This window comes from Trachymyrmex cornetzi, unplaced genomic scaffold (genome assembly GCF_001594075.2).
Source record: "Trachymyrmex cornetzi isolate Tcor2-1 unplaced genomic scaffold, Tcor1.1 scaffold543, whole genome shotgun sequence".
NCBI lineage: Eukaryota > Metazoa > Arthropoda > Insecta > Hymenoptera > Formicidae > Trachymyrmex > Trachymyrmex cornetzi.
Genome location: NW_017299854.1, coordinates 92,843 through 105,430, shown reverse-complemented (window position 1 = coordinate 105,430; position 12,588 = coordinate 92,843). Strand labels below are relative to the sequence as shown.

Genomic DNA, 12,588 nt, shown 5'->3' with positions numbered 1-12,588 from the left:
GCTCGGTACGCGTGATCCCCCCAGGGCCGTGTTATGCTTTTGGCCGCCCCTAAACTGTAAAATATCTGCCGCCCCCTCCTCTCTTTTTTATTAGGCTAAGAATTTCAGTGTAAAAATTAATTTTAATATTTAAAATGTTGGTATGCATTTTTTTTATATCTAGATTATTACAATAAATATAACAATAAGGTTGTTTTTATTATTTTTAGTAATATATACAGACAAAATGAATTGACAAGATTTTACATTAAGAATAGAATATATGAGTTTATATAATTTATTTACAAATGAACTTTACGAGCCTTTTTAATGAATTCATCAATAATGTGATTGTAATCCATATCGCGATTAAGTTCAGCTTCGATGCATAATAAAGATAATGCGTTCAAACGTTCGTTTGTTTGACTGTTGCGTAAATGATTTTTCACTCGCTGTAATACAGAAAATGTTCTTTCACCCGAACAATTTGTTACCATCATGCATAAATAAATGCGCAAAGCGATATTGACATTTGGATACAAAATGACAAAATGTTCATCATGCAATTTTTCACATAGTTTTAACGCTGACATTTTACCTATTTTTAGAGATTGTAAATGAGCTGCAAGATGCCGACATTCAATGTCTAATGATATTTTCAAATCGTCCGGATAGTAGGATTGTAATTTAAGAGCCTTGGTTGTTATCATTTCTGGACTTAACTCATGTAAGCTTGTTAAAAAGCCGAATTTATTATTTAAATCAACGTAACATTTGTTTCGTCTGTTTAAATCTGCCAGAAGTAAATCTAAAATAACGTAAAATACGTTAATACGCATGTTATCACTTCCGGACAATGGATTTAGATCATTTTCATTTAGTTCGTCATCGAAATGTATTTTTCGTTTCCGATGACGAACAATATTACAGGCATATTCTTTAATTTTACTTTTCTCTATAGCTTGTTTTTCGTAATTTTCGAAATTTGTTCGCGTTGATTCTATATATTTAATTAAAGACTGATACAATTCTACTACAGTAGGTAAATCTGTATTTGTCGACTGCAATATTTTACTGACTTTATTGAAACGATCAAGAATATCATTCCAAAGGAGAGCTAGGAAACAATATTCCAATGAATTTAAATTTGTTAAAATACCTGATGCTTCAGAAGTCGTTAACGCTTTTTCTCGCGTATCTTCAGAAATATCTTCCAAGGCGGATAATATTTCATTCCAAGAAAGGCAGAATGCATTGACAGCATCGTGTCGAGCTGACCATCTGGTTTCAGAAAGACTTTTTAATGTCACTTGACAACTTAATCGTGACATCAAAATATTCCATCTGCCAGGTGACGCAGAAAAAAAATTATACAATTTTTGGATCAAAGAAAAAAAATTGGTAGCTATTGTACAACATTCCGCAGCATACGTTCCCACAAGATTGAGGGAATGCGCTGAATAAGGTATAAAATCAGCCAGCGGATTTACCGCCTTGATTCGCGCTTGAAGACCTGAGTATGCTTCAGACATGTTGCTAGCATTGTCATATGACTGTCCACGGCAATTGTTAACATTTAAATCGAGCTCATTAAGAATATTAATTAAAGCATCAAATAGATTCTCAGATTTATGACCACAATTGGGAATGAATTTAATGAATCTTTCCTTAGGTACACCATCTTTGGTTATGTAGCGCAAAATAAACGTCAGCTGATCAATATGCGATATATCAGGAGTAGAATCGGCACTCATTGAATAATATTTTGCTTCTTTTACTTCGGCGATTATTTTTTTTTAAAGTTCCGCTGACATAATTTGAATAAACTCGTCACAAATTGTTGATGAAAAATAGGATACAGAGCCTTTTCCTTTATTTCCATACGATTTTATATGCTCAGCTAAAAATGGATCAAATTCGGCTATGATTTCTAGTAACATCATGTAATTTCCATTATGTAGTGAACTGAAAAGTTCGTCAGATCCTCTGAATGGGAGACCACGCGATGAAAGATTTTTAATAACCACAACCACTCGCTTCAAGACGTTTCTCCAATATTCTACTTCTGTTTGTTTGTTTAAATCAAAACAATCTGTTTTTTGTTTTCTGCTACGGTCTGACATTTTTATAACATTACCTCTGTGTTGAAAACTATTTTCATGATCTTGTACTCTTTTATGTATGTTATTCCAATCGTTTAAACCATTTTTAAAGGCTGATTGCGACTCTTTGTCGAAAAGTAAGCACGGAGCACAAAAAACACACAATTTACTTTCGGAGTAAACCAACCACGAGCGAAGTTGTGTATCGCCATTTTTAAGGGTTCGAGTAAATAACGACTTCGACATACTCCGAACTTGATTACATATTACGCGTTTTGAAAGCGAAAAATCAGCATTTGCGTTTTGCTTAATACCGCGTTGTAAAAGAATATCAATGGTTGTATTGTTCACTATCCATTTAGCAGGGTCGTCACTTATTATAGGTTCACTAATGTTGTCTACTTTATGATATTCCGGATTTATGGATGATGAAGGCTCTACAGTCTCACTAGGAATGTCATGGTCCTGGATTGAAGGAATCGAGATCTCTGGAGAGTATTCAGGATGTTTAAAAGGTGGATCATCTATAGAATAATAAGTGTATCTAATTGGTAGATGTTTTCGATAAGAATAATGTGTTTTTGTCATAGTGGGCGTAAAGTACGACTAAGTCCTAGTAAGTAGATTATGCCCGGATCTGTGGTTTTGCCGTCCCTCAAACGCGGCGATTCCCGCCGGCGTACATTTCAACTTTACGCCCACGATACAAAAATAACTATTATAATGCATAATAAAACAGTAAAATCTAAAACAGTATACTATACTTATAAAACTAGAGTTAAGAAATAATCTTACATGATCTATACATATAAAAAATGTATATATTTATGATCCCTTATAATATACATAAGCGTACGTTGAATTATCAATTATTATTAAGTTATTAAATCAAAGTTAACGGGTACATATAATGTATCTAATAAATAATAGGTAATCATATATGTTCGTAAAGTCGACAAGAAAGAAGTTACGGGGCTGCTAAACCGACCCGACAATCGACAAAACACATTCGGACTTTCCGAAATTTCTACGTTATCGACTTCACGAATCACAAATTACACGATTTTTAACCGATTTCTGAAATTTTGTTTGCATTCATAAAAATATGTGCAATTACCCTACCGAAGTCCGATTTTTTAAATATTGCATCGTATTCTTGCGAACTGCATTTAGTAGGTTAGAAAGTAACTTTATTGAGCGAGAACTTTAGAAGTCCCGTAATAAATGCAGTTAATAAATTAGAAATGTAAAAATTCTTATTTAATGAATGACTTCGAAAAATTAGAGTAAAATAAATGATAGGATACCATTGGAAGCAGATATTTCAGGACAAGTCCGGATTTCAACTTCAGTTTCGGAATTCGTATAGACGTAATTTTCTTCCGATATACGTGATGCAGAAAACGATGAAAAATACGAATCGACCTTTCGTACTTTCGAAAGAACTTTATTCTCTCGATCCAATTTTTCTTTAGACAATTTTCGATACTTTGCACCACTTAATTTAGCACGTGAACTATTCATGTCAATTACGTAGATTTAAACTTGTAACTTTGTAAAATATCACATTATATTCTTCTAAAGCACGATACGTTTCGAAGCGCTCGACGTGTTTGGACAAATTTTCAGTTCTCATTCTAGACAAAGGGTGTTTTCCATTTACAAGCACACACCGTCTCTGCCCGTGTGTAAATAAAATAAAAAGAACCGAATTTATTTGTTTTAAACATTTTTCATTTCAAGCAGCGTTGCCACGTTTCATCTAGAGTCCCTAGAGTAGAGAGTCTGGATATACGGGAATCCGCGTGATTGGTGCACGTGACTTGTGCTCACACAATGGCAGCACCAATACGGAACCTTGCTCACTCAGCGCGAATGGTACACTGAGAAAAAAAATTTGTTAATTTAAAAAAATATTAGTTGATTCAACTAAATGCGGCGGTCACGGGCTGTCAAGCAAATATTTGTTAATTCAAAGACATGTCATGTTGAGATAAGTGAAAGAAGTAGTTCTGTGAAAGTAATAATCGTTTATTATAATAACTATTTGATTGACTTAAGGTAGATGTAGTCTGTCTAAATGTAAATGTCATTGATACTACAAATTTGTTTTTTTCATTGAATGTTATGTTTATCGAGAAGACGGAGTATGTAGTTCAATGAATAAAACATTTTGTACAATTAAAAGAGTAATTAGTTTGTTTAAATGTATATATTGTTGTATTAAGCAATTATTTTGTTATCTGTAACTGATGTTGAATTCAAGGAAACTTATATTTGTTTATTTGAAATGTATAACGTTTTCTTTCAATTATATATCACATTGAGAGACAATTATATTTTGTTAAATAGAAAACATATGCAGTCAAATAAATAAAATATTTAGTATTTGAAAGTGTATGTTCTATTCAAGGAAAATAATATTTGCTCCATTGAAATGTATAAAGTTTTGTTCAGATCAGATATTAGGTTGACAAACATTTATATATTATTGATTTGATTAAATATACAGTCCAGTTGACTACATATTTAGTTGATATAACTATATTTGTAGTGCATCTATGGTAATATTTTGTTATTTTAACTAAGCGATTAGTTATTCTAACTAAATGTACTCTTGACCGTTGCAAATATTTCGTTGAATTAAATAAATTTTTACTTGCATTAATAACATGTTTATTCTTGCTGAATATGAGATTTAAGATGATAAATCTACTACTCCTCATGTGCAGATAAAAAAGATCAAAATGAAGAGGACACTTCTATAATATTTCGCAATGTTCGTAATAATTATGAAGATAGTAAATTACAAAATTGTTGAAAGTGCATACGTCCAAGTTTTAAAAACATATCTTTTAGTCCATATCCATACAGTATATCCTTTCAAACATATTATAGATGCACTTTCAGCAATTTTTGTAATTTACTGTCTTCATAATAACTATTACGAATATTGCAAAATATTACTGAAGTTTTCTCTTCATTTTCCCTCTATCTGCACATAAGGATTAGTAAGTTTATTGTCGTAGACCTTATGTACCTAGAAAGAATGAACCTTGATTAATACAAATGAAATTTTATTTAATTAAATATAAGAATATTTCCTATGATTTGCTATTATAAAACATTCTGTATATTATATTTATGTTATCATGTGCATTTAATCTTTTGTTGCACATTTTTTCTCATGTTTCTGATTATTTAAAATATGATTTTAAATTAGGTTTATTAGAGAGCAGAGAAACCTGCTTTATCATTCCAGCAATATGAAACATGCTAAAGGAATACGTAAACAATTTGAAAAAGTTGAAAAAACTTGGATAATGGGTGTTATACCTGTACAGCTATACAGCAAAAGATTAAGAACACTTCCGATATGTTATAATTAAAGAAACATGATATATATTTTATATGTATAGCATTCATTTTTTTGCATTCATTTATTTTAAATGTAAAACAGTTACACGTATATTTTAAAATATTATCACATACTTTACATATATGTTGCATTGACCTAATAATTATAATCACATATAAACTGAAAATAAACAATATATAATTGAATACCTCAATTTGTACAAAAACTTTGAATTGCGTGATATACCTAATATAATTTCACGACGTGAATCTTACATAGCATGTTAACATTGCGCGTCTCTTAGTATATATATAAAAAAAGAATTTACATACAGGGTACATAATATTTTCCATCTGCCATTAAATGTTTACTATTAGGAACAAAAGAAATTAATTTGGAATGAGCAATGCAACTCCATATTTCTGTTTGCACAACTTCGAACGCATGAATATGTTTAGAAAATCTTATAGTGTCCAATTTTTTATAAATATAATAAACACATTGGCTTGTATTTGTTATAATGTAACAAATAATGCCAAAGAAACGAAATGTACCATCTGTACTTATTTCTAAGATCATACTAGGTTTATATATTGTTCCGTTAATATTGAGCCATGACACAGAAAAATAATTTTCGTTAATATCTTCAAATAGTATATGCTTAATATTGTTGTAATTATGTAATTGTTGTATAGTAGTGTTCAAAACATTACCTATAGAGAAACGTTTTTCGAAGCCCTTATTATTAATGAATCGATGTGTTAATTGTAATTGATGTTTTAACGCTAAAGTGTATGGTGGATTTAACCGAGATGTAATAACTTTAGCATATTGTTTAATTTCTTTGTGTTTAGCCTCAAAACGTATACAAGATAGGTTTCTTAAAGGACCCATTCTCATTATTATTCGCGGATAATGTATTAAGAAATGATGCTTGGGTTTTAACGGTTCTTTGAACAGACTTAAATATAATTGGTGATGTTCTGCAATTAGATTTTCGAGTAATTTACAAGTATCCTTAGTTGATGTAGGTTCCATAATTATACATATAATTTCTCTCAGAATCGTATATAGTTCCCAAATTTTACTTTCGGGAGGTATCAAATCACCAATCATTAACCCTAGGAACTTAACAAGAGTAAACATTTCAGATGCCGAAATCACAAGACATTCGTGTTTTAATGATAATTTAGTAATAAGGGGCGGAATATTTTTATTATTACCAATAGGATAATCAAAAAAACGTATTCTGTCATTCAGAGTATTTAAAGAAAATGTTCCTATATTTATTAAATTATTTAAAACTTTTGCTATTTCATATCGGCAGATGCCTTCAAAGATGTCATGCATAATATCGAAACATATATTATCAATGACATGAAAACTTGAAATTTTGTTGAAAACACATTCTTCCTGAATACCATTAACAAGTGCAGAACAGTCATTAGCGTAATTTAAACGTGTTCTTAGTAAATCTGAATTTTCTGATATTTGCATTTGAAGAGTACTTTTATCAACTAAACAGGCTCTGCACGAATATGTTGAGTTAAAACTTGTATTAAAACCAAAAATCGTATGGAGTCCTAAATTGTCTCCAATAATTCCTACTAGAGCAAAATATATTGTCTGTTGTCTGCCATGAATGTTTATAAGTAAACCATTGGTTTCTAAATCTTGAATTTGATTTATTATATTTAAAAATGTATTTTTATTTCCTAACTGCGAATGATCTTTCGCATTGTGTAATTGAAATAAAAAGATATTTTCAAGAATACTGAAGTATTCATTTGGAATACATGGAATAGTGCAATATACAACACCAATTTTATGTATTCCACTGTGGGATCCAAGAGGATTGTTAATCTCGAAATCATCAAAATATAATAAGAGAGGTAAAACAAATTTTTCTGAAAAATGTTCTTGAATGTGCTTCCACACTTCACCATGAAGAATAGAACTTAATATGTCGTTATTTTTTTTTTCATATATCTCTTTAGTTATCGTGTCAAATACGTTTGATAATTCCAAAAATTGTATAAAAAACTGTCTTAAAGGAATAACTTGTATAGTTCTGTTACGTATACCTATACTTGTACACATTTTTCTACGTTTTGAACATAATGTTGCAGCAATATTAATAGATAGTGGCATGATAAGATACCCGTGTTTTATAAAGTACTGCAATGTTTTATGTTCAGTTTCGAACTGTAGGAAAATATTCTGTATTATTATGCACATATCATTAATATCAGATACATTTCGGTTCCCTTGGCATTCAAGTTTATGTTTGATAATCTCAATAGTAGATTTGTAAAAGTTGCTTACAAATTGTATTATTTTATGCACTATTAATCGTGATAATGTAATATCAGCATATAATTTTGAAACTAATAAAAGAGCACTTTTTGTAACAATAATATCAAATTGTTGTAACGACATTGATGGATTATTCATTAATTCTTTACAAACATTTGTTGATAACAAATCTTTGGAATTAGTATACTGTGTAAACCTATCATCCATACTTTTGACATTTTCACTAAATAAATGCAATTCTGGCGTAACAGAAACTTTCGTGTCATTTTCATTGAGATGTTTTACCATTAAATGCCGTTTAAATGAGTAGAGTGTTACAAAGCTACGCGTACAATTGTCTTGTTTGCATATAATAGTAGACAAAGATGCACCATGCGCCAATTTTATATGTGCTATAAGAAATTTGATTGTAAGAGTATTATGAGCACAGTATGGACACTTATACATGATATAACAGAAATATTACAATAAAATACTTTGTACTGTTATATATATATATATATATGAGTTTTAATCAACTTAAAAATTTGTGAATAACTTCAAATAAAGCTTAAAACAATTTTAATCAAAGATACGCAACAATAGAACGTAACATAAAAATGTGAAAAATATTGAAAGATTAATCATCTGTGGAGTGAGACTTATCGTTAGTTAAAGTATTTATAATTGGCATCACATATGAGATTTGTTTATCGGACTTAGTCGAGAACTTATACAGACAGAGCTGTATTATGTTCCATATATGCTCACTTTCTGGCGGATAAGTAACGTCAAAGACATGAAATATTTTGAAACACAAATCAATTGCTGCTAGCGCTGTTGAAACTTGATAGAGTACCTTATCAATACAAACATAAAATGCGTTTACTTCCGCAAGGGTACAGCCAACAACTATTATATATGGTTGTATTGTTAATCTTAATTGAAGTGCTCTCTTTTCCTTTTCTTCTTGAATACGATTTATATCTCCATGAATCTATAAATAAAATTATATGTATATTTTTTATAAAATTTTATTAAAATTCACATGCACGAATATTTCAAACGTAAATTGATACCTTTGCATGTAATATGATACTATCTTTACATTCACTTATTGATGGTTTATAATGTTCTTTTTTCACACGAATTCTTCCTTTTGGAGGTATCAGATGGGGCAGTAATAAAAATTGTATTATAATTTTTGCATCTGGAAACATAAATATATGTATATGTAATAAATACTTCATGACTTTATTTATAATTTTTTGTGTCATAAACTTATTGTCCATTAAATCGTCAGTTTCGAGTATAGAACATAATTCGATCGCAACTTTATCTTCTTTTAAAGGACAAATTTTCTGAATCTGAGAAAAAAATTTAAACCAATTGTCCACGCAATTCTCTGATGTTAATTTTAAGAATTTGAAATCCTCATCAATCAAGAGGTATGCCGAAGGATGCTTCAAAATAGGCCAATTAGCAAAAATATCAGAAATGCTTTTATTTGAGGATGACTGAATTTGATTTCGTCTGTATGATGTAGAAACTTTCCAGTGATTTTCAACTAACTGCCAAGGTGATAAATTAGTTTGGAGCCACAATACACTTTCAGGCACCTCGATTTCATCTGCACGTTTAAGTTATATATATATATATATATATATATATACACACAGTTAGTTAAGTATGTTCCCATACTCAACAGAGCGATTCTTTGGTTTATTTCAAGTAAAAAAGTCCATATAAACATGTTTCCTAAACGGCTTAGTTTCCGAAATAAAAAAATTTAAACGTGTAGTAATAATCTGTTTATCTGAAAGAAATACAACTTGAACTTGTCAAAAACTAGTCAAAAACAGGCTTTAATTCTTCTGATGAAATAAAACAGGCATGATGAAACCGATTTTGATGGATTGAAACAATTTGGCCCGAAAACGTATGTACAAGCTATCTGACCCGCAGCAACATCAGGACTGAAGTCTATTTTTGATTTTGTGACTTTGACTTTGACTTTGTCACTTTGTTTATGGTTGTGCGAATGGTAACTCACGTGAAGCAAGGCATATTTATGCAGGAAAATATCTCCAATTTATCGTTTCGTCAAACATTTGCGAACGTTCACCTGTATTTCAGAAACTAAGCCGTTTAGGACACATGTTTATATGGACTTTTTTACTTGAAATAAACCAAAGAATCGCTCTGTTGAGTATGGAAACACATTTAACTAACACCCTGTATATACAGGGTGTTCCATGGGATTGTGTTGAAATTAATCAGCTGTCATTTTCAAAAGTATTCAGTTATTGAAAAAACAAAAATTGCGCTGAAAAGAAGAAAGTCTGCAATTTTTAATGAGTATAAATGAAGTTTAACAGAATGTTTGTGTGTCAATTAATTTTATTAATGAAGAATTATGCTAAAAATCAAACAAGCGCTATTTTTCGAGGTGTGCATCATCTAAATTTTTACAAAACACTATTTTTTTACGAAACCTCGTAAACATTTTTTCTAACATATCGTTTTTAGTATTGCTAATAACTTTTTAAATAGATGCTACTAAATCTGAAGCTGTTTTTTGATCTTAAAGCGATTTTATATATTTAGCGTTTACTTGATTTTAATTTTAGCATAATTTTTCATCAATAAAATTAATTGATACACAAACATTTTGTTAAACCTTATTTATAATCATTACAAATTGCAGACTTTCTTCTTTTCAGCGCAATTTCTTTTCAATAACTGAATACTTTCGAAAATGACAGCTGATTAGCTGTCATTTTCGAAAGTACAACACAATCAACATAACATTTATTCAATTATTAATTAAAATGTCTGAGTTAATGAGTGCATGAGATGCCTAGGATGTTTAGGCATATATAAAGAAAGAATACTTTTCCGAAAAGAAAATGACTTACTCCTCAAATATTCTTAGCGGACTGCATCAGTTAATAGCGAAAAACGGCGTCATGCTGCGTTACTCCATTGTTCACTATGTGTTAACACCTAAGGAGTGTTTTTTCGTCATCCAACCAGAAGCGACCGCGATTAAGGCTATTTTCGTCTTCAGGGATCAGAAAACGAAGACAGCCTTAGTCGCGATTGCTTTTGGTTGCATAACGAAAAAACACCTCTGATATTATTCGTTGCAAGAAATAAACTGTTTTTTCTTTCATCGGGAAGTCTTTTTTTCACATGTATCTATAACATTCATTCTATCGTACGCTCAGTGGCTCAGACAGTTTAATTAATAATTTAATAACTATCCGATTTTTGCAAAACGGTATGTGACTTTTTTTCTTAGTTTGATTTGACACTTTCATAATTCACTTTTTCTCTGTAAATATAAACAGTGAAGATAATTATAATTTTATTTGTTCCTTTACCTTCAAAATCGCTAGTACAACTTGTACTACATGTATATTCGCTTTCTGATAAAGTATTTCCTGTTAGTTTTCTGTAATCTCGTATTTTATTCCTGTATTTGTCAACAAGTTTTCCGCGAGAAGTGATAGATTTATTAGTTTTTGAAAACTTCTTTGTTATAGGTGCAATATAATAGGTGAAACGTGTTTCTGTAGGGAATAGATGTTCAATCTCTTTGGATAATGCACAGAAATCTTCATTTTTTAATTGCCTGATGAATAATGTCAATAATTAATGAAATGTATTAATGAAAGGTAAAGAGGGAGAACATGTAGACTACCATCTACATGTTGTCTCTCTGATTAGTCACTTGAGTTATTTTCTATCTCTGCAATTTTCTACTTCTTAAGTATAACTTCTTAAAAACATGTGATTCTTTTTGTAATAAGTACATATTTTAAAATAATCTAAGATTATACAGTTTTAAGAAATTGAAAATGTAGCATGTCATCATAAAGACTGTCTTAAATAAGATGTTTATATAATAAAAAAATTACCCATCAATTATATTCAAAATGTGAGATAAAATTAAATCCACAATAATATTTCGGCATTTTCGGCTTAATAATTTACTTTTAGTATAGCATTTCAAAATTGCTTGCCCTTGCATTGTTGACTGTAAAATATTTTTAACAGAGGGTCGCTGTAATTTTTTGAATGTCGACGATCCAGTGACATTTTCCTTTTCTTCATCGCTGATCTCTTCATGAGATGGAGAATTATGTATATGTACGTCAGTATTTTTGTCCCGTTCCTGAAAATATTTTTGCATCAAATATATGACAAATTTTATTATATTAAAAAATAAGTATTGTAACTATAATATATGGTAAAATATTTACTCACAAGCGTTACATCTTTTGCTTCATTGAAGTGTTCTTGCCATTTTTTGTTAAATTTAATTCTGAGTCCAACTTGCGGAATTAATTCTTTTATTAAATTTGATGTTAAATGCAGTATTGAATCTTTATCAATACAATTTTCTGTAAACCAATACATACATTGTGTGTGTGTGTGTGTGTGTGTGTGTGTGTGTGTGTGTGTGTGTGTGTGTGTGTGTGTGTGTGTGAGAGCACACAGCAGCAGGAAGGTATTTATAATCGTTAAGGATTTAAAATAATTCTCGCGATTGTATTTTGATACCAATTACATATATCTATGACAAATTTTATTATATTAAAAAATAAGTATTGTAACTATAATATATGGTAAAATATTTACTCACAAGCGTTACATCTTTTGCTTCATTGAAGTGTTCTTGCCATTTTTTGTTAAATTTAATTCTGAGTCCAACTTGCGGAATTAATTCTTTTATTAAATTTGATGTTAAATGCAGTATTGAATCTTTATCAATACAATTTTCTGTAAACCAATACATACATTGTGTGTGTGTGTGTGTGTGTGTGTGTGTGTGTGTGTGTGTGTGTG

At 30.1% G+C, this 12,588-nt stretch overlaps 1 protein-coding gene across 1 annotated transcript; it reads right to left on the bottom strand.

The window, feature by feature from the left end:
* Positions 1–8,374: 8,374 nt before the first annotated feature.
* On the bottom strand, positions 8,375–12,159 carry LOC108765805 (uncharacterized). Its single transcript, XM_018514651.1, has 6 exons — positions 12,007–12,159; positions 11,699–11,914; positions 11,121–11,391; positions 9,016–9,364; positions 8,814–8,886; positions 8,375–8,731 (listed from the first exon to the last, which is right to left on the bottom strand). The coding sequence occupies exons 1-6, from the start codon at positions 12,157–12,159 to the stop codon at positions 8,375–8,377; spliced, it is 1,419 nt and encodes a 472-aa protein (XP_018370153.1).
* Between the last annotated feature and the right edge of the window lie 429 nt (positions 12,160–12,588).

Coding starts and splice junctions, on each gene's coding strand:
- LOC108765805 (XM_018514651.1), bottom strand. CDS start 12,159: ATGTATTGGTTTACAGAAAATTGTATTGATAAAGATTCAATACTGCAT. Junction 11,915..12,006: donor AAGCAAAAGATGTAACGCTT/GTGAGTAAATAT, acceptor AAATATTTTCAG/GAACGGGACAAAAATACTGA. Junction 8,732..8,813: donor GTATCATATTACATGCAAAG/GTATCAATTTAC, acceptor TTTTATTTATAG/ATTCATGGAGATATAAATCG.